This window comes from Epinephelus lanceolatus, chromosome 19 (genome assembly GCF_041903045.1).
Source record: "Epinephelus lanceolatus isolate andai-2023 chromosome 19, ASM4190304v1, whole genome shotgun sequence".
Classification (NCBI taxonomy): domain Eukaryota; kingdom Metazoa; phylum Chordata; class Actinopteri; order Perciformes; family Serranidae; genus Epinephelus; species Epinephelus lanceolatus.
The window spans coordinates 16,997,967-17,020,524 of NC_135752.1; the positions used below are offsets into that span (position 1 = coordinate 16,997,967).

The following is a 22,558-nucleotide window of genomic DNA, read 5'->3' on the forward strand; positions in this document are numbered from 1 at the left end:
TTATTGAAAGACTCTAAACTGCTCCTCTTTTTGGAACCACTGTGGAGTCCGTAATAATTTTGCTTTCAGCCATGCTTGTTGTTGCACTGGGTAACAGTATGATGGGTCCATGTCACTGGTCCGACAGCCCATTGGTCCGACATCCCATTAGTAGGACGGTCCGCCGTGCTGAACAGCTCCCAGCAGGCGTTTTTCTGCCTTGTTGGTGCGCCGCAACCGGCTCTGGGTCAGCTGGGAAAGGCTTGAGGCGAAGCAGGCTCACGGCTTATGTGTCTGTCTCTTTCTTTTTTCATTTTAACCCACACCATGATCTTTTCCTGACCCTAACCAAATGGTTTTTGTGCCTAAACCTAACCAGACCTTAACCACAGGGCATCATGATGATTTCGGAACGGACTTCGGAACAATGGGTTTAATATGGTTGGAACAATGGGCTGTCGGGCTAATGGGCAGTTCCCCAGTATGACGAAGTCGAAATATCGCCAGTATCACAATATGAATGTTTCATACTATGACATTGATGTTTTGGGGCTAAAAAGTTGCTGGAAAAATGTCCACAGGTTGCTAAAAACCACACACATATGGAGGCTGAAGAGCCACAGGAAACACAGCAATGGGTTCCTAAAAAACGTTCACATTTGGTTGCTAAAAAGCTGCTAGAAAAACATCCACTGTGCTTAAAAACAACACCCTCTTTTGGGGGCTAAAAAGCAACAGAAAACAGAGCCAGGTTGCTTTTTTTTGTTGTGTGTTGGTCTTGAACAGTAGTCTGCAGCTTGGCAGGCATTTTATGTGTCCCATTATTCATCATCCCCTCCACCTCCCAAAGTCAGCATCATATATGTCACTTTGGAAACCTTGTTTTGATGTATGAAACGTAGAAATGTAACATATTCGAGGTTTGCAGAACATACAATGCCAGCATTTTCTTCTGCCGACTGAGCTCCATTGTTTGAACAGCTGACCGCTGCTGTTGTTTTTTGGTGAGGACACTCTTGTTTAATCCTTTCCACTGATTATGTAACCCCGTCCCTTATCCCAGTTTTAAAACTAAAGCCCTAAGTTTAGCTGAGTATTACTTTTGGATCGTAAGTAGAGTGTGACCTTTTTTTTCCAATTTATTTATTTTTTGTTTGTATTTTATTGTGCCTTGGCTTCTTTTCATGTCAAAAAACAATTGTGCCTGGAAGCACTAGGCACCAACACTCAGTGCTCAGAGAACAAACAAAAAAAAAAAGCTGTTTGTGACAATACCCTTTGTTTGTGTCTGGATTTATGGAGACACTCTTACTGAATATAAAGGTTTATATATTTCATTTTTATTTGCCTGCTTTATAATGCCTGTGGAGAGGTTCCTGGCCCAGGTTGGAGCGAGGCAATGACTCACTAATTGTGCTGTGGTTGTTACACTATAAAAGATTAATGCTGAACATGATCATATCTGATTTATTTACAAATAATATGACAACAATAATAGTAATACTAATGATATCAGCAGTTTTAGCTTTTGTTGTCTTTGGAAATTGGACCGTGTTAATTTAAAACTGTAGCTCTTGGAGTTCGTAAATGTGTGGAAATATAATACGGCAGTAATGCCAGGGTAAGCTGTATTCTAACAAGCATTTAAGAGAGGAAGATTTTCACTTACTCTCCCTTAACACTACTGAGTGACAGCGTCTGCCGAAGATTTTTGAGGAAATAATTATCAATTACCTGCTGCTTTTCTGCCGTCTGAACATTTTAACTACCTCGTACTACCCGCAGCCGAGTCTCTGGCATATGTGGATGCTTTAAAGTAGGCATCAAGGGATGTGTATTTTGAAGTGCAACATATGACCCCTCTGGATCCAGGGTGCACACTGCGCGTGGGAGACTTGAAGCTTAAACACAGCGAACACATCTCAGACTTCGCAACAAAAGACATCACCACTGTGAGTCAATGCTCCAGAATTTAACTGAGTTCTGAAGCCCAAACTGAAAAATACATCAATACAGTTTGACATAGATGCCTGACGTCTTTGGTTTGCCTGCAGCTGCTGAGAACAATACTGTAGGTGCAGTCTGTTTATTGACAGTAGAATTCAAACCTTTCTGTGTCCGGGGCTTTAGAGCGGTGAAGGAGTCACTGCACAGCTGAGGCTGTACCGTATATAAATGCTAGAGGATGGTACTGCTATCTGGAAAAAAAAGTGTGAAGGACAAATTTGCATTTTGCAAAAGCTGTGAGGGACACATTTCACCACATCTGTCATTCCCTTTTCCCTCATATGTTTGAAATCAGTTTTACACTTTGAGTGAGACCACTGCTGTTTCACTGTGAATTCTGTTGGTATTTGTGCAGAGGGGTCCAGAGCATTTGAGTTGAGGGACAGACGAGATGCAGCGCTCGTGAAAGTGTGGGAAGATAAATGTGCAATTAAATTCACTGCAGCTACATTTTTGAAAAGGCCATTGGCATGCATATCTACCTAAAGAGGGCAAAAAGACGTACCTCCAAGTGGTAACTTTTGCAGAACAAGTTAATATCAACCCCAGTTTTGCTAAGATTAGCTAACATTTAGCACCATGAGCTACTGGCACACTTGCCAACCCTCTCAGTTTTCCCAGAAGACTCCTGATTTTCATTGCCCTCCCACAGTTTCCTCTCAGGGCCACAATTCACCTGCATTTTCCTGATTTATTACAAATTGTCACACCATTTGCCCGTTTAATTATCACAATATGTTTCTGGCACTATACAGTCTGGATAAGCCAAGCCCTATTGTAACTGCACCGGTCCAAGGAAATAAAGCTCACGCATCATAGATGTCTTTTTAAGTTTTATTCCCATCCTTCCATCCTACGCAGACACTGTGAAAACTACAAAAATAAAAAACATAAAGGTTTGAAATACAAATCTCTTCATTTCTTTTAGAGTCTCTCAACAAATGTCCAGCATTTAGACATGCCCAACAATAGTCTCCTGAATATTCTGATATTAGACAGGTCCCAAAAGGTTAACACAGCAACAGAAAATATATTGAATTGTCCACAAACTAAAACAAGGTGCAGAATGACAATTACCATGTGCGCCTCTTGGACCGTCCATGCAGAATATTAGTATTCTGGGGCCATATGTACTTCCTTTGCAACCATGGTGGCTCTGTAGCCATGGTGGGAGTCTCTGACGCCATACTGCCTCAGCCCATAATGCATGACAACTGACATTAACCAGGATGACATTACCAGAAGTTGTCTTTGTCATGACAACTTGACATTAACAAGAAATGCACCTCTTTTTGTGTTTATGACAAGTTGACATAATGATTATTATTGTTATGACAAAGACATCTTCTGGTAATGCCATCCTGGTTAATGTCAAGTTGTCATAATAAGGACATCCCAAACAAATTTAATGTCAACTTGTCATGACAAAGACAACTTCTGTTAATGTCACTTTGATTAATGTCAAGTTGTCATAATCAAGACAACCCAAACAATGTCAACTTGTCATTACAAAAACCGATTGACACTTAATGACATGTTTATGACATGTACATAATGTTTATGACAGATTCATGACCGTGTCATGTCATAGTTATGACAGTGTCTTGTCACTCTTATGTAGATACATTCAAGTAAAGTGTTACCCATTCATAATAAGGACATCGCAAACAAATTTAATGTCAAGTTATCATGACAAAGACATCTTCTGGTAATGTCATCCTGGTTAATGTCAAGTTGTCATAATAAGGACATCCCAAACAATGTCAACCTGTCATTACAAAAACTGAATGACAATTAATGACAGCAGTCATAAACGTTTATGACATGTACATAATGTTTATGACAGGTTCATGACAGTGTCATGTCATAGTTATGACAGTGTCATGTCACTCTTATGTAGATACCTTCAACTAAAGTGTTACCAAAAAATGTCTCAGAAAGTTACACTTATGACTCTAAAAGTCCACTGTTTTCATGTGTGCAGACACATATTTTTGCTGAGGGGTGCTGTGCACTATAAATGTGCAAACATAAAGTTTCATTATATCCCCTACATAATAAGGTGCAAAGTTGCATATCTTTGGTGTGCAGACACCTACAATTTGAACATTTATTCTTGTGATTGGGATGAGGAGCTACGGGAAAACTGCTCCAACATACTTGCATCTGTAGTTCCGTTCCAAAGTATCTGCGCTCTATCGCCTCAGACTCAATTTGTCTCTGGACCACATGAGCCAAAACTCTAATATTTCCTTTTGAGTAATGGCCCACATCCAGTTGTCTGATCACTGAAGCTACTCACACCCTCAGGCAAATCATAACGTTAGGTTTCACTCACCTGCCACTCCATTACTAGCTGCTATAAACCTCCATCATGATGGATATGCTCCGGCAGTGGAAGTTCCTCGAAACCAAAAAATTTTATGGATCTAAAAAGTAACTCCAGAACTGTCCTCGCAAATTTCTGATCTGATCAGTCTGGCCAAGCCTGGGCCAGGTGGGTGAGGACGAAAAATAAAGAAATGCTAAGGCAAATAAATAAAAATATATTTAACATAAAATAAAACAGCTGCAGGATACTTAGTATTTTGTTATTTTCATTCTTTAAAAGCCACTTGAATGTAGGAAATAGAGTCTCTGAAACTCATTTTATGAGGGAGGACCCCCCTCTTAAGATTTGAAATACTCCCTAAATTCAAGGTCTCGAGGTTAGGAAGTATGCCAATCGGCAATACCAATGTATTGAACTGAAGACGGGTGCGTTTTATTGCCATCATTTCTGCTTATAATTTTAAATAGAAAGAAAGTGATATATTTTTCTTTAAAAGTTACATAGTTTCACTTTAAGGTCAGGCCGACCTGTTAAAAAGTAACCGAGATTGACCGGCTAAAGATTCCACATGTAGGAGGGACTGTATCTCAGCTGTGCGGACTCATTTGCCTTCCTACTCTTCGGTGATTACACAACCTATATGACTGGATCCGAGACCTTTTCAGTGCAGCAGTCTTATGCCTTTAGCACCAGAGAGGAAGAAGTAGTTTATTGAAATGACTTATGGTCACTGAAGCCTGAGGCTAGAGTTCACAGAGCACTGGCTGTGCCGGAGGTTCTGGTGGAAGACTGCCCTGCGGAGGCTGCCGACACTACCTTTTCACCACATTGTGCTTGAAACTTTTTTGTCATTGCTGTTGTTCTGCTGCCAACATAAAAAGCACAGGGCATAATTGGGCATTGAGAGCGTGGCTATCTCAAAGCAGCAGCCCCACTTTTAGAATATCTCTTGCATAAAGCAGGGATAATCTAGTTACAGTTGAGTAGAAAATTGGTTGAAGTCACTTCTCTACTTATTTGAATGTATCATGTGCGTGTATTTTATTTTAGAGGGTGTATCCAACTGTTTTCAAGGTCAGATTAATACAGTAATCAGTGGCCATTTATTTATGTTTTCATCATGTTTTAGTTTCTCTTTGTTGCTGTAATTGAATTTTAGTGTTCTCTGCTGAAGTCTGTTGTGAAAAACACAGCTTGTGTTGAGCTTTAATTATTTTCCCATATCCAGAATATACGCAGACCACATTTTAAAGGTCCAGTGTGTAGGATTCAGGGCGATATATTTTCAGAAACTGAATATAATAAATGTATTCTTAAGTTTATATAGAACTGAAAATAACAATCAGGTTTTTGCTACCTGAAAGTGTGCTCTATCTACATAAGGAGTAGGTTCTCGTTTATGGAGATGCATGTTGAACCACCATCTTTCTCCAGTAACCCACAGCGGACAAACCAAACACTGATTCTAGAAGGAAAGATTCATGTTTTTGTGTCAGCCACCATGATTAGCAGTCCCTGTGCAACAAGACTGTCTGAAAAATACTTTTTTTTTGACATGAAACTGTTTAATTCAGTGTTTTACCTGTTTAAAACACCAGGTCCTCTGTGGATAATTTGGCTGCCAGTATAAACTTCCTGAACAATGAACACTGAGGGAATTCTAACCAGGAGAAGTTTCAACTGGTTGCAATCTGCAGTCCTCACCACTAGATGCCACTAAATGACCCCTAAATCATACACACTGTTTTTTTAAATACACTGGAGATAATTCGGTTCATGGTAAAAAAAAAAACAAAACTCCTGGACGTCTGGTTCAGAAATGAGGTGCACACTAAGTTGCAACCTCCATGGCTAAATATTAAGCCAATGGGAAATCGCCAAAAAGTGCAGTTCTTTGACTAGCCACTTGAGGCTAGCTCCAGAAGTGAGTTATTCCCCGTTGACTCCCATGTTAAAATGCCCCAACTTTACAGCAGAAAGAAACATTTTTACAGCCTGGTACAAAAAAAGTTTTGGTCACTATCGTTAATTTCTCCATTTACAACAACTTTACAGAGTATGAATTTTATATAACTCACCTATTTACATTTTGTTATGGCTTAAAGTTACGCATATTTAAAGGCAAGCCACTTTAAGTGACAGGCTGTCTGCTGAAAGTGTCCTCAGCTTCTCAGTCAGATCCACCCTTTACTCTTCCACGGCACCAGCCTCTCACCTAAATATGTTAATTTCTGGCTCCAAAAAGAAAAACAAAAGGATGGTGACGGCTAGAAAGCCAAACTCGAGGCTTCATAACAGGAGTCCAGAAACCCATGGGTAGAGTCACAGTAGCTACGTCCATTATTTCTACAGTGTGAGCACACACTGGCAGGTGCTGGGCTAGCGACCCACCTCTAACATGTCAAAGAGCATTGGAGAAACACTGATTTGTCAGGTGACACTGTTTAATTCAGTGTTTCCACCTGTTTATATCACCTGGTCCATTTGTTTTGGAGAGGAAGAGACCTAATTCAGCTCCTGGTAAAAACTTCCTAAGCAATGAACAATGAGGGAATTCTAACCAGGAGCAGATTCAGCTGGTTGCAATCTGCAGTCCTCACCACTAGATGCCACTAAATCCCCCTAAATCATACACACTGTTCCTTTAAATGCATAAAAGAATAAAGCAGGAACTAATGTGTATTCTTTGAATCTATATGGTTCTATATGGGATGAAAGGGGGGGGGGGTACATCCATTAGCAGCTTTCCTCTGCACAGTATAAAGCAGTATAGTTTAATGTTCTCCATGAAGTGACCCACACATGTACCATTAACGCCAAATTGAGCACTCCCAGCTATTCCATTACTTTAAAAACCTACTTGTACTCCAACCCGTAATTGACATCCACATGCACAAAAAAGGACCACTAAAAAAAAAACATGTACATGTGTAGGAGAGGCCTTTGTGCACACACACACACACACACACACACACACTCTCTCTTTTAAGGTGAAACAGTACATTGTTTTTGAATACCTCTCAGCTGTAAACACATAAGCTCTGCATGAGCTGATTAATTCTGGCAGAGTGCCAGCGTGGCGCCCTGTAATAATGTAACACAATGTATTACTTACAGAAAGGTGCACACGGATGATTTTTTTTTAAGCCACAGAGGTAATGATTTAGTCTGACCAGCAGCAGTAACCATATTTATGTACAGAGGACCTCCTTCGTGCCACACAAAGTTGCAATAGAGATAAAAAAAAGGGGCAGATGAAGGGCCTAATGTGCGACAGTTATTCTTGTGCAGTAGTGTAAGTCAAGTGTGTGTAAGTAACTTTGCTAACCCCCGAGGGAGCGAGAGCATGGTAGCGTCAGAGAATGGAGCCTCGTCCCCTCAGTGCTTGTACTCTAACCAGGCATGAGACATTGGCCCTGACTGCTACCCACCCCTAGTCACGGTCACCACAAGTTAAGTGACCAGTTCCAATGCATCGCTGGGGGCCAAATAACCATTCACATCGCCGGGAACCTGAACATATGTGACATGCTCTTGAACGAGTTCCATGCATATGGTTCGCCATTTGAACAACAATCTTCGAAGGCAAGTTTGTGTGAGCTCGCGGAGGCGAATTGGTGTTTGCTTGTTTGCTTTTTATGCATCTGTTTCTGCTTGTAGGGATGAGAGATGAGAGAAATATGATGTGTAAAGAATGAGCAGCTCAACCCTTTATAGTGTGTCAACAAACAAACACATGACATGCAAATCAGAGAGATTGTCTGGTGCTCTGTAAATATTTAGCCCTGTTGCTGCTTCAAGCGTTTGCATTCTCCTTTCTTTTTGCGGTACACAGAGACACTTACTGAAAGGTCAGTGGTTCAATTTAAACACAATTCCCCACCCACCCGCTGTTTTCCTGTGGACATTTCGACCTGACTTATAGTACATACTGTTCACACATCAGTCAGGGTGAGGGTATTTTGGGCTTTCATTTCTCACCTCTCAAATTTTAATTCCAGGCACAGGACTCCGTTTATGAAGAGAGATTACAGGCATGCTGATATTTTTGTGTGCAAAATCAGTTTTATATTCACAGTAGTTGTGACCTTATTACAGCCGAGGTGATTGTAAATTCACATCACGCTGGAGGTGGTAACTTCATCCTCACCTCAGCAAATGAGTAAGAACCTCACGTCCACCTGAGTCTACATTTAAACTTCTCAGAAATGACACCACCATCACCACTAACAATAACAATAGCTCATCAGGAGTGTTTGGCTTAATTGTGGCAGATATTTATACCAGCAAGACACCAAACAGATTGTTGCTGATTTAAGATCTAACAACTTGGCTATGTAAGATATTCCTCGGTGGTTTAAAAGCATTGTTGGCAAGAATAGAAGTAGAAGTAAGAGAGGGAATTAGATGAGGATGAAATGGTTTAACACCTCTCCAGGCAGTGTTAGTATCACCAGACAGGGTCAGTAATTTGATTTAAGCATGCCTACGTTATTTTAGTCAGTCATCCAGATGTAGATAAAAATCAGTGGGTGTGTGGTAATCCAGGACAAACAGGTACAAGCCTCCTCAAGTGGCTCCACACTAGCCTCCTGTACTGAATTATATTTTACCAGTTTTCTCTGCACTTATTAAATCCCTGCAATTGGTATTGTTATTTTCTGTTTCTCTGTTTATATTCAATTTGTCTTCTCCCTGCCTGGGATAGCTGAGGGAAAAAGAAAAAGATACCGGATGTGATATATTTGTTCTCAGCGGGATAAAATTCCTGTGGTATTGGGTTAAAAATTCTATATCACTGGACCTCTCATGGAAATAATGCCATCCCAATAGGGGTAAATCCGGGGACATTTCTGGGGATGGTGCCAGCTGGGCATGAAGCAGCAAATACCGAGACTGTTCCTGGAAAACTGGGGCATCTGGTTTCTCAAGCTAAAACTGCTTGCCTTGGTATTCAGACCTCTGACTTATCCCTCCTGTTAAGAGCTCCATTGCCTGCTGAGATAAGCCTGGATTGGACAATTCTTACAAATGAAGATATCCACTGTACACTCACATTATTTATTCAGTGCACCTTAAATCAAGATAATTTCTTCAGTTCTTCAAATGCTTTACTCACATTTTAATTTAACACTTTAAGCATAGCGAGTATTTTCCCCCCTCAAACTTCCAGGGCATTAAGTGCGTATAATCCTAATCATATTTCCATTTCCTTGTGCTACCCGTAGGAGAGGAGGCACTGACTATGTACCTGGCCAAAAACAAGCTGGACAGGAAGCTCGCCAACGCTACTCAGAATGTGGAAGCCCTTCATCAGCTGGCCTCGTCCTACTTCATTGACCGCGACGGCACAATGAGGAAGCTGCATGAGATCCAAATTTCCACCAATGCCATCAAGGTCAGTGCAAACTTAACATCCACTACGCACTGACAAACATATACTGTGAGTCATGTCAATACTGACGCACTGACAAGGATGCACAGATGATATTTCTTGTCCTACGCTGCATTCGTACAGTTAATGGTATGTACAGTATAGTTCAGACATGCACCTGACAATTGGATTTCAGAATAAACAAACCTACATTATATCTTTCTTTGACAATCATATATATTAAGAACCATAGCTGACCTTTTAAGTACTCTTTGCAATTTCACCTTATTTAGACCAAGAAAACCCAAGAGACAGAAAAAGGGCTTTGTAAGTGCCCTCCAAAACAACCCGTATGAGTGTTCCAAAAATAATGTATTTTCTGATCTGCCCCCTTTGTTGTACGGTTAAACGTAGGAGGTTGGAGAAAGATCACTTTCACATTGCATCTCAAAAGCAGCGGTGTCAAAGTCACTCTCTTTGTTTAGACAACATTCCTCTTAAAGGTATACTTTACCCATTTTCAGCCAGCTTTGTATCATAACAATGTGAGTAGTATGCTTGAACTACAGATTGTACTTCCTCATTTTTGAATGCTGGCAACCATGGACACAAAGAGTAAAGAAACATATCAAGAGAGAGCCCCGTCCCTCTCTCTTTCTTTCTTAAACTCAGATCAAATTCAGATCAAACAGTAACGAGGCAATGCTTATAAAATACAAACAAAGATTCTGTCACTGTATTGCCTATTTCTCACCTTAAATGTCTTCAGAAACATATTTTAGTGCACTGACTGGCAGTAATACAAGAATTTCTGAACAGAAAGTGGGCCCAATACTGTTTCCTGTGTTGTAAATACAGAGGCTGAAAAAATTGATATCAAATGGTAAAACTAAGCAGGGCTGATTAAATGTTACTGTGTTACCTATTTCTCACCTCAAATGTTTTCAGACACATATTTTAGGGTACTTTCAGAAAAGCCTTGTTTGGTTCAGTTCATTCGCACTCGGGTTTGTTCGCCCCTTAAGTGCGGTTCGTTTGGGCAGGTGTAACCACAGCAATCGCACTCAGGTGCACACCAAAACAACCAGACCAAGATCTTCTTGAAGAGAATCTCTCTTGAAGAGATGGTTCCGTTACACACAAACTCTAGTGCGGTTTGTTTGTGGTGAGAACGTGTTCTGACCTCGATCCTAACCAACTGCAGTCTCAAGGCTCATTTATGCTCCCTTTACGTACGAAAATGTATACGTCCGTTTCAAACGATGTTACTGTCACTGCCCACATACTTCCATGCGCCCTTTACGTTGGCATGGATGTAAACCAATATATCCACCAGGAGGCAGCCCAGCGTCAAAAGTTTGTGACAACAACAAACTCAAAAACAAACATGGCGACTGTGGAGGAGATATTGATAATGTACATCTTGCATAAAAGACAAAAACAGAGGCAGCGTTGTAGGAGGCGGTGGTTGGTGAGGCCGTTAAATACATTGCGACTGGAGGACGGAGAATTCTTTTCTATAGTACTGCCGATGAGAGAAATTGAATTATTTCTTCTTCGTGTCTCACTAGAGCTACGTATCGGGTAGTGACAGCAACACTGCCACCACGGTTCCCGGTGGTACTGCTCCATTTGGCCCGTATCCGTAAGCTTTATGGAAACGTGCAGAAATATGGACGAAATGAACGCGGAGCACGGACAGAAGGCTCCGTCCGTATCCGGATCCGTATTTAACGTTGAGCATAAGTGGGCCTTTATAATACACTGTTTGGGTTAAACAAACATGAGCATGTTACAGTCCTAGAGGATTATCAATGTGTGCCTCCTCCTGTACTGCCTTAATATGCACATTCAGCGTATATGCGATGCATCAAAACATTGTTTTCTGGTTGGAGCTGCGCCTCATTTTCAAACTGTATGGTTTGACTAAAATGAACAATGACAGCAATATAGTCCACGATGACCAGCGCTAAAATCAACCAGTGTAGTTGTCCCTCCATTGTGACATTAGAAAGTGATGCATTTATCTTGTAAGTGTACTCTTCTTCAACGTTGTGTTTACTTCCTGGATTTTTCCCACATGGAAATTCTGACCAATCAAGAGCAGCTTTCACACACAAGGCATTTGATCTGGTCTGCTTGTAAACACTGCCGTGAGAACACGAACCAACTCTAGGCAATTATGCAACTTAGTAACAAAATTAGTCCCTGATTCAGACCAACGCAAGACAACTCTAGGTCTGAAAGCACCCTTACTTTACTGATGAACTTTGATTAAAGATAAATTGTTACCAACTGGTTGCTGTATTGTTTCTTGCGTCAAAACAGCCAAGCTCACATTAGGTCAACCATTAGCGGGAGCATTTATTGGTCTGGTGTGGCACAGTGCATCCTGATATTTGTAGGTTTTCTACCTCTGGAGCAAAGGCGGATTGCCACAGCCCTTTTCCACTGTTTTCTCAGGTCACCAATTTCAAAAGTATTTGCATGTCTCTACTGCATAGACAGCCTCGTTTTATGAAAATGCCACCTTTCCAACAGTGAAATACTTCCTTAGCACTTTTTGCTACAATACCCCAACACTTCCATTTTTGCTAATGAGAGAAAACAGTTATTAGAAAGGGGTTGCCTGTCAGAAAAACATAAACATATTGTACCACCCTCCACACAAGCCATGTGATTTGACAGCTAGATAAACACCTTCATACATTCACCTCCTCCACAGACAGATGGCGGTCTGTGTAATGCAAATAATTGAGACTACAAAACAGAAATACGTGGAAGGTGCATCCCAATGAATCTGCATTAGCATAAGTTGTAAGGTGGCATTATACAGATAAGCTAGTTTTAATACAAAAACTCACCAAATCAACATATTTCACAGAAGTAGTCATATAGAGGGGTAGGTGTGATGAAAAGAAGCCAAAGCAGGCAATGCTGCCACAGGCCACGGGATGTGAGCAGATGGATTGTAATACATTAATTTACATACATGTGACTGAATGGTGGCTTCTGTGATTCTAATCACATACATCCTGTATGCATATTCATCACATGTCTGGGTCGTATGGGCTTGGTTTTAAACATAGAAGACATATACATTTTTACCACTTGGAGGAGCTGAAAATAAGTTAGCCATGCACATTAACAAACTGGAGCAGGACACATAGACGTCTCCTCTCTCTGTTTTGATCAAAAAAAAGCTGACCTGTGTGAGGATACTGCCTGCGACTGCTTGCCAGTTGTTTTAATTCACATGCTCATTCACCCAGGGACACTAAGAAGAGAAGGCTAGGGAAAGCAATAGTAAAGTATAAATAACATCAAGTCAAAACCACACAGGTCAGGGTTTTGGAATCCCCCTCTCTGGTGACCGTGTTCCCGTAATTAGCCAAATGTTCTCGTCTCAGGTGAAGAGGAAGGCGCCATCAGCTTGGAATACGGTTTAGCTTTAAAACGCACAAAATGACTCTCTCTCTCTCTTTCTCTCTCTCTCTCTCTGACTCTCGATTCATTATTCATAAGAATAATACTCATAAATGGTGATAATAATGCATCGAATACAGCTTGACATTCTACTTCCTGCCAACTGGAGCTGCCCTTGTTATCACATTATCAAATGTCATGTAAAAACACAAATCAGAGAGCTGCTGTCAGCTGATTATTACACCCACTCTCATTATGTCAGATATGTAATGACTTTTTTTCCCTGTATCTCTACCATAAATTACATCAAATGCCTGCAAATTATTGAAGCACTTAAGAAAGCTTTATTGCAAGAAAAACGAAGTATTAAAACAAAACAACAACTCGGGCCCCACATAGTGTCTGGCAGTGAATCACTCCTATACCAAACTGGCAGGGATAAGCATCACAATTCCTTGTGTATACCTGTATAACAAATAAATAATACTGCCCACAACAACATCTCCTGTCTGCGATGACCTTGCCCGTATGCACCTAGTTTTCAAGGCAATACATATACGGCAACCCAAAAAAAAAAAAAAAAAAAAAAAAAGTTGGAGCTGGAGAGAGCCTGAATGTGCAGCACTGCTTCTGGGATGTTTTGTTGTGTGAAGATGTCAACTTGATTAACAAGTCAGCAGTTCAGCAGCAAGGACTGTTTGCTTCTATTATGCTTTCCAGTATAGCTGTAGGGACCCAGATGACCCAGAGGAACCGAGCGTTGATTACTGACTGTGAAATGCATCACTGTATTTCGAGTACTATTCCATCCAAGTATGTTTACGTGGGAGTAAATATGCCAAATATATCACAACACACATACACAAAAAAGATATGTGCATAGCTGTGCAGTCACAAAAACAACATTTCCAATGTGAAAATATCACTTTGTGCAACTCCTCTCTTTATATTTGCCATCCCGACTACAGCATGTTAAACCACAACAACACCACTACTGTGCTGCTGATAAAAGAGTTGCGCACTACTTTTTGAACTTCATTATACCTGACACACTCAATAACAGAAAATTCAGATATGGACAATAAGACAGTTGTGCGGTAAAACAGCGAGTAGGTGGGAGAGAATACATTCAAGCACACACGCCGCAGCTGAAGCCTCAGAAGCTTTGTGTTGATATGGAAACAGAAAACCTCAGCCAACAAAGCTGCAGGTAGAATTGTGTTACCTGCCACAGTCAAATTTTACCTAGACTGAGTGAGTTAGCTGGTGTTAATTTCAAGCCCTGGTGAGCATAATTATTTAGACTTCTCTGGTTTTTCCGTGGCTCTGCAATCACACAATTCTTAGCAGAGAGCAGATTGCAGATGTGAAAATAGGCTGCGCCACAGAGGAATTGGAATGCCACATGATAGTATGGATTCGCATCCTGCAACAGTGCCTCCCCTCCTCGAAATATGAAGACCACCTGAAGACTTTAATATACAAGTCTTACTTTTGGACCGAGAGATTGGGTTCTGGAGCCTCGTTTGAAAAGATTGGTTTTTAACTATATGACATGGGACAATGTCTCAATTTATCTGTCTCTATTTATCTGGGGAGCTCCTGAGATAGTGGGCTCCAATCGAGCACAATTTGAGAACTACTTTCTCACGAGATGACTCCCACACTAAGAGCCACAAAATTGCAACTGAGACTTGCACATCACCAAGGGTACAGATATAATTAATCAATCAATATCCAGTGAAGAAAATCATTTTACATGGAGTCACCTATGAGCTGAATGACATCTTGACATGTGGCTAAACATCTGTTAGATGTAACTTGACACATCTAATGCGGGGACTAGAAGTTTCATATAACTGAGACGCCATTGAGTAGGGTGTTGATATTTTTGACACGTTTTACACAATTAGCATCAGCATCAAAATACCGTTTTAATGTGAATGTGGCAATAATACCAGCAAAGTCTCATCTGAGCTGGAGATTAATGGGTTATATCTTTCATCCATAACTGCATGAAGGCTGTTTTGAAGTTTTTATTTTCATTCGATTGAATTCAGCTGTCTGGGGGTAACAGAAATTATATCTATAAGTTTCATTAATTTGAAAAAGGCAAATTACTAAAGTTAAGTGCAGTTACAGAACTCTAATCCATTGCAGTTAGCTTATTTGAATTATGCCAAATCAGCACCAGGCTGTTGGAATATTCATCTCGGGCAACAGCTGCACGCCTGATGTACTATTGATAAAATGCATTTTTAACTGCAGTAAACAAAAAGATGTCAAAGAACAGAAAATTCAAAAACTGCATGTGATAGTGTTGGAACAGGCAGTGTTGAAGTCTAAACCGCCTACACTAAGACACAGTCATGACCAGGACCAGAGAGCACTGAGATCAAACCAAGACTTTGAGGAGTTGAGACCAAGTCAAGACCAAGAGTAGTAAAGCTCACACTGCATGACACACTTATGATAAACTGTGGAACATGCAAACTGAAGGCACCCCTCAAACTGATCTGACAGATCCACAACCCATAGAAACATCTAGAGAAAACAAATGAAAATTCCTTTTCCTTCACCTCTTTTATTGCCACACTGTTTATATGTGTGTATGTGTTAGTGTACCATCACAAATGTCTTGATAAAATAATCTACAGACATTGCAGAGGTGAATTTTATGTGTGGGGATTGTCCTTCATTTTCTGTGAGCAAACAAAGGCACACAGTAAGGAGCTGAGATCAACTTTTAGAACAGAGAATGCAGTGTTATCCCTGCAGTTGCGGTCTTGCTAGGGTTGAAATAAATCCCAAGTCCATTTTGTCAGACGGAGACAAGACTGGGTAAAAAATATTGTCGTGTCTCAGACGAGACCAAGACCTTTAAAAGGTCATTGTCTCGAGACTAAAGCCCCGTTTCCGCCAGACACTTTCGGGATGGTACCTTTGGAAACAAAAGTAACCCTTCAGACGTGGTACCTAGACCCGAGGTCAGTTTCGTGTTTCCACTGCAAACAGTACTCTTTCATGGAGGCGGTGTTGTTGTCACTCACTGCTCCGTCCAGCACTTACTGTCTTTCCTCCTTTATCAGTCCACACCTCGTTTATCGTCCACAGAACGAGGTTGCATGCCGACATTTTCAGAACAAAATCAAACAGGCTGCAGTGAGCGTCTCTCTCCATGGGATATTTAAATATAGCAGGTTGGACATTAAGCCCTTCTAAGGCAAGCTCAGGGGTTAAGTGTTGCCAGAACCCACAGGAACAACACTCCACAACACTTTTTTTTCCTCCAAGTGAGGATTGGGCTGGGTACCCCAACCATAGGGGGAACCAAAAACTGGGACGGTACAGAATGGTTCCTTTGGTACCATCCACAACTTTTCCCAGTGGAAACAGAAAAAAAGCATACCGAACTGAACTGTACCACTGCTCGGTGGAAAGGGAACTGCCCATTAGTTCGACAGCCCATTGTTCCGACCATATTAAACTCATTGTTCCGAAGTCCGTTCCGAAATCATCATGATGCCCTGTGGTTAAGGTCTGGTTAGGTTTAGGCACAAAAACCACTTGGTTAGGGTTAGGAAAAGATCATGGTGTGGGTTAAAATGAAAAAGAAAGTGACAAGCACATAAGCCGTGAACCTGCTCCGCCTCAAGCCGGTTGCGGCGCACCATACGCCCGCCGCGAGCCGTTCAGCACCGCGGACAGTCGGACTAATGGGATGTCGAACCAATGACATGGACCCGGTGGAAACGGGACTTAAAACTGATCTTGAGTACTACAACGAACACACACACACATACACATGAATACTTATTTATTTTCTATGAAACTGCATCTGTATAGTGTTATACAACGAGTTGCATACATGGTAGAATGATGTATTTCATTTTTTTTTCCTGGTATATTCTTGGAAAAGGCCTAGTCTTGAAATTTTCCATGAGTCCAAAACTCCCACAGCTGCTGCCATGCACCTGTGCCTCCGCACCTGCACAAAAACCTCCAATCCAACTCTCCCATACACCCACCAATGCTCCACCTCCCTGTCTTCATTCAAGGAGCACCTTCCTAGCTTTTTGTTGTTGTGAGTGACAAGTGGATTAAGGGGCTCTGGCAGATGAGACTCCAGGTAGCAGGAAGTCAACCATGACAAAATTAAGCAGACCTGACAGTGGCTGCTGAGTCAGTTTCTGAGGCAAGGGAGGCAGGAGGTGTTGAGAGGGGAGAGTATCCATACAGCACACACACATACACACACAGGGTTACTGCAGAGCTGAGTGGACTGCATGTCTGCTGATCAAGGCTGATGGACCTGAAGCATATGTCAAGAGGTGAGGCTTTGTCTGAGGTTGGAAATGGGCTCGGGATGGAATGGTGATTGACTGAGTTTGTGAGTTGGTTAATGGGAATGCAGGCATGCAAGATAGCTTGTCTTTCACCTATCAGGTAAAGCATCCTCCAGAGTTAGTGAGGACTTTGCAACTCATGATGAACGTCTCCTACTCTTCTAACAGGATGAAATAGCAGTTTAATAGGCTTGCTCTATCAAGTGAAACAAACATGGCTGTTTACACAGAGGGTATAAAGGAGGTAGTGTATAGCAGGAATGACTCTGCATTTGTAGTGTTTGGTGACTCTGTATTCTCCATATATGTTTACGTTGCTGGTTATTCTGTGTGCAGTCTGTCATCCAAGCAAAGGGACCCCTCCTCTGTTGCTCTTCCTGAAGTTTCTTCCATTTTTCCCCATTAAATGGTTTTCCGAGGAGTTTTTCCTTATCTAGACTAAGACTATAGGGACAGAGGGTGTCATATATGTTACATTTGCGTTTGGACTGTAAAGCCCCTCAAGGCAAATTCGTGAGATACTTGGTGCATAAATAGATTGATGACTTTCATTGAAAGGGAAGGGATTAAGAATACATGGTATAAATGCTGATAATGTCTACTACATTTAATTCAAGTTTTCCCCCATTTTCTGTGTTTAATGATGCATACTTTTCAGCTTAATTACTGACTAAGCATAGTGGTCCACAGCCCCAGGGGCTCTGAAAGCTCCAGGTTCACAGTGTGTAATTGCTGTGTGGTAATTTGATTAACAAAATCAATGATAAGTGCCTAAAATGAGCCCTAAATTATTATATAATCCTAAATTTCTGTCTTGCAGAGAGGCCCAGTGTCAGAATTGAGATCCTTTTTTTGGTTTATATGGTGCCTACGTGATGCATATTTCTACATTAAGTAGTGTTTAATCAAATTACCGCAAACTAAGGAGCCAGCATTGACAGCTGAATCAGAATCTGTCATGGTCACTGGTAACCATTGTGTTTGCTTTTCTTTTCTTTTATGAAAACACGGATGGCTCAATATAGCCCGTTTACCACTGGACAAAACCCACCAACACCCACTAACATTTGGCTTTTGTATTTATTGGGAAAGGTTACAATAGGCGTTCACTCCTGGGACAAATGACTCTGTAGTAATCACAAATATTTATCAGCTCCGGCTCTGATCAGCTCCTATTGGTGATTGAAGATGGAAACATGACATCCAGTTGGACACGCCAGTTGTTGCCCCTGTTGCGGTGTGATGCAATGATGTGCCGCCACAAATTCTGTCCATCTCCACCAAAGCAGCGCTCAAAATTTGCTCCAAATTAGTCAGCACTGAGTTTGAAAGTAGGTATATAAGTAAAGAAGTAGCCAGAGTAACTTTTTGACTGGCCTCCATGCTGCTTTCTACCGTTAACTAACTCTGTTTTCTGGCGCGTTCATGATGTCAAGCATGACACACTAGTATAAGATAAAAATAAAAAAGCAGAAAGCATAGTCATCTATTGGCAATGGCAAAGAAGTCTTTGGACTATTTTTAGCTAGTGTTCCTGCATTTAAAAAACCTGCATGTAAGTGCTAACTTTGGTGGCGTTGTATGTCTTCAAACACAATTTCAGGGTGCAAGCATACTTTGGTATGACCAACATTTATTTTCTGCACTTTTGATGACTACAAGCAGAATAGAAATGTGGAAACTAGGGGAAAGGGTGAAATAGGGGTAAATACATTGTTCAGGAATATATTATCAGAGAATAGAGATGGCACAGCCTTCAGTAATGGCCAATCACATTAACTCTTCTCATCTCATTTTAAAGCAGCAGACAGTGTCGTAATAGGCTGGGGTTAGAGTCCAGGGCACATTGTCTCCGAAGAAAAGTGTCTACTGTCCTCTTTCCTATAATTTGCATTGCATAAACGTTGAGAGCCAGATGTATGGCTATAAGTAACTATACCAATGTGCATAGTAGCCTCACAGCAATATGGTCCTTGATTTGAGCCCGAGGTGGAGGGGTTTGAACCCCAGGGTGAAGGAGCCCTTCTGTGCAGAGTTTGCATGTTCTTCCTGCTCTAGCGTGGGTTTTCTCCAGGTACTCCAGCCTCCTCCAACAGTCCAAAGACTCGTCATTTAGGTGAACTGGTGACTCTAAATTTGAGCGTATATGTTGTCGGTGAAGATTCTCAGTCATCTAGGTCATGGTAATCGTAAGTGCTATATCGTAGGCAACTGGACTTGCTTGCGTTGCTCGAAGACATTTCGCCTCTCATCCAAGAAGCTTCTTCAGTTCTAAATGACTGGTACGAAGTTGCAGGCTATAAACCCTGTGTGGATGGGAACCCTTGCAGAGTCGTAGGGGTTACGTGAGCTCTTAGTTTCAGAGTCGTTAAGGTCACAATGTGAGTCGTTGACCCACCTAGCCACCATGTGAGTGAGTGGGGTGAGCGTTTATGGTTGTTTTTCCCTATGTTTTAGCCCTGTGATCTTCTGGTGACCTGTCCAGGATGTACCCTGCCTCTCGTCCAGTGTCAGCTGGGATAGGCTCCAGCCCCCCCCCCCCCCAACCCCTAACAGGATGAGCAGTTACTGAAAATGAATGACTGAATGGTACCACTTGTGTAAAATGATTTCTAGGCACTTCATATTACAGGTGCTCTAATTGTGCACATACTTTTTAATCATTGCGTCTGTCCGTCGTGAAAATTTAATACAATTCTTTTTTTTTTTAAATGACATTTTAAAAGAACAAAAAAAAAAAAAATCAAGTTTGTGGAAATATAAAATGCCTTCAATGTAATTTTATTTTTTAAATACTCTTTAAAAATGTGCATAATTATCAGATATACCATCACCAAAAATTGTCTGAACCTACGTTCTTGTGTCTGCCGACCATAAATATAGGCAGCATAAATTGGAGTTCTCCAGTCACGTCGGCAGCAGACAGACAGTGATCAGAATGTGCAGAGGAAGCAAAGTCCAGCAGAAGGCACGGATCTATAAACACAGAGAACAAGGGCTTTGCTCCTCCAATATTGATTCAGTGTGGCTGTGAGACCTGCTTTGGAGTGCAAACTTACAATCAGGATGAAAAACACGTGTCAATACAGCAGAAATGTTTTAGACATTTCCTGTCTGCGAGTAAGCAGGTTGACAGTCAGGTCCACTTTTTTCCACTGAAATATTTTGTGAGGCAAGTGCAACTCTGGCCTCATGATTAGCTCATTTATCAGTTTTTCCACTTTCAGCAACTTGAGTCTAACCTGTCGCACCAGGTGGTTTGTTGCACACAACCATCTGAGAAGCCAGCATTGGAAACAGTTTGGAGCAGGCACTTTCAAAAAATACTTGACAGATGATTGGATGATCCATCTGTCTATCGCCCTCTGTAAAGAGCTCAACCAATCACATCAACGGACCATATGAGCAAAAACATCTATTCCATAGAGGAAAGCCTTCAGTACTGCTCTTTGTTCTTCTGCCAGTGAAGCAATACACTCCAGTTCGGATATAAGCGATGCTATTGCAGCATCTATGCTAACCTCTTGAGGAGCCACCATAGTTGCCACTGCAAACTGCAGTTATTTGAATCTACATAGGGAGTAGGTTCTCTTCTACAGAGATCACCATCTTTCTACAGTAGCGCAGAGTGGACAAACCAAATGCTGGCTCTAGATAGATATGTTTTTGTGTCATTTGTTTTGAGGAGGAAGAGATATTCTGGAAAATTCAGCTGAGGAAATTCTAACCAGGAGAAGTTTCAGCTGGTTGCAGTCTGCAGTCCTCACCACTAGATGCCACTAAATCCCCCTAAATCATATACACTGTTCTCTTAAATGCACTGTGGATAGTTCGGTTCATGGTACCAACTCCTGAATGTCTGAATCAGAAATAAGGTGCACACCAAGGGGCAACTTCTGTGGCTGAAAAATGAAGCCAACATTGAAGTGCCACTGCAGTTCTTTGAATGACCACTTGAATCCCCATAGACCCCCATGTTAAAATGCCCAACTGTACAGCAAAAATAAACATGTTAAAACATAAACATGCTTACAGCCTGGTACAAAACTTAGTTATTAAGGCTTAAAATTATGGATAATTTTGGCTTTTGGCTCCAAAAAAACAAGATGGAGACAGTCAAAATGCCAAACTTGAGGCTGCAAAACGTGAGACCACAGGTGGGTGATGCCATGGTAGCTACATCTATTATTTTTGTCTAATGTCTCCACACACACGTATACCACATCTATGGCTGCCAATATGTGCTCCCAGGATGCTGGTAGGTCCAGTAGTTTGGACACAGATGCATTACTTGAACCCTCACAAGATTGATTGTCATGTGAACCTTTAATAATAATGATGATAATAATAATAACAAGAATACTAATATTAAAAAAGAACAAGAAGAGTCTTGAAGTCAAACTATATTAAAGGAAGCATTGTACCATATTTATTATACTGCGCCAATACTCCCTTTCACACTTCCTTTCACTTGATCCCCTGAGGGTCAATGAGAGAAGAGTCTTCTTTTATTCAGTGCTTCTCTATGCCCAGAAATTAATAAGCAAATGTATGCCGATAGAATAATGCAAACCTACTGATGTAATGAATAAAACTGCTGATTATCTGATATTTTTCTCCTGACACTAAATACATTGAAATATGTATGTTCTCCTCCATCAAAGATAGATCCCCAGCAATGATAACGATGAACCCGAGGCAATGTATTTTTATTATTATTAATAATATTAACTCTGTTTTAACTTTAATATTAGATTATTAAAAGTCCCCCCCCCCCCCCAAACTACAAGTTACTTTGAACTGTAAATTCCTATTACGGTCCCAACATGATTAGTGTCTTACTTCTTACCTCAACATAAACTATAGCACAATACACAAGCACCGTCATAGCTTCATGTGAAAACCTAAAACATATTTGATTTAATGACCTTTAATAGCTTCCTACACATGTCTGTCATGTGCTGTGTAATATGTGTCTTGCACTGCCTGCAACAAAGAACAATTTTCTTGAATAGCTATCAGACAAATGCAGTCGCAAACCCTTGTTGATTTAACCCTTGTTTCTCAGGGAGCACCCATTAGCCAATAAAGCAA

The 22,558-nt window shown here is 41.1% G+C and overlaps 1 protein-coding gene across 1 annotated transcript in view; it reads left to right on the top strand.

Annotated features, from left to right (window-relative positions):
- The window catches only part of brinp1 (bone morphogenetic protein/retinoic acid inducible neural-specific 1), a 168,651-nt gene that overhangs the window by 86,216 nt on the left and 59,877 nt on the right, over window positions 1–22,558 (top strand). Inside the window, exon 4 of the mRNA XM_033646845.2 lies at window positions 9,547–9,716. Coding sequence (XP_033502736.1) covers window positions 9,547–9,716 — 170 coding nt within the window. The remainder of the gene's footprint in view (window positions 1–9,546; window positions 9,717–22,558) is intronic.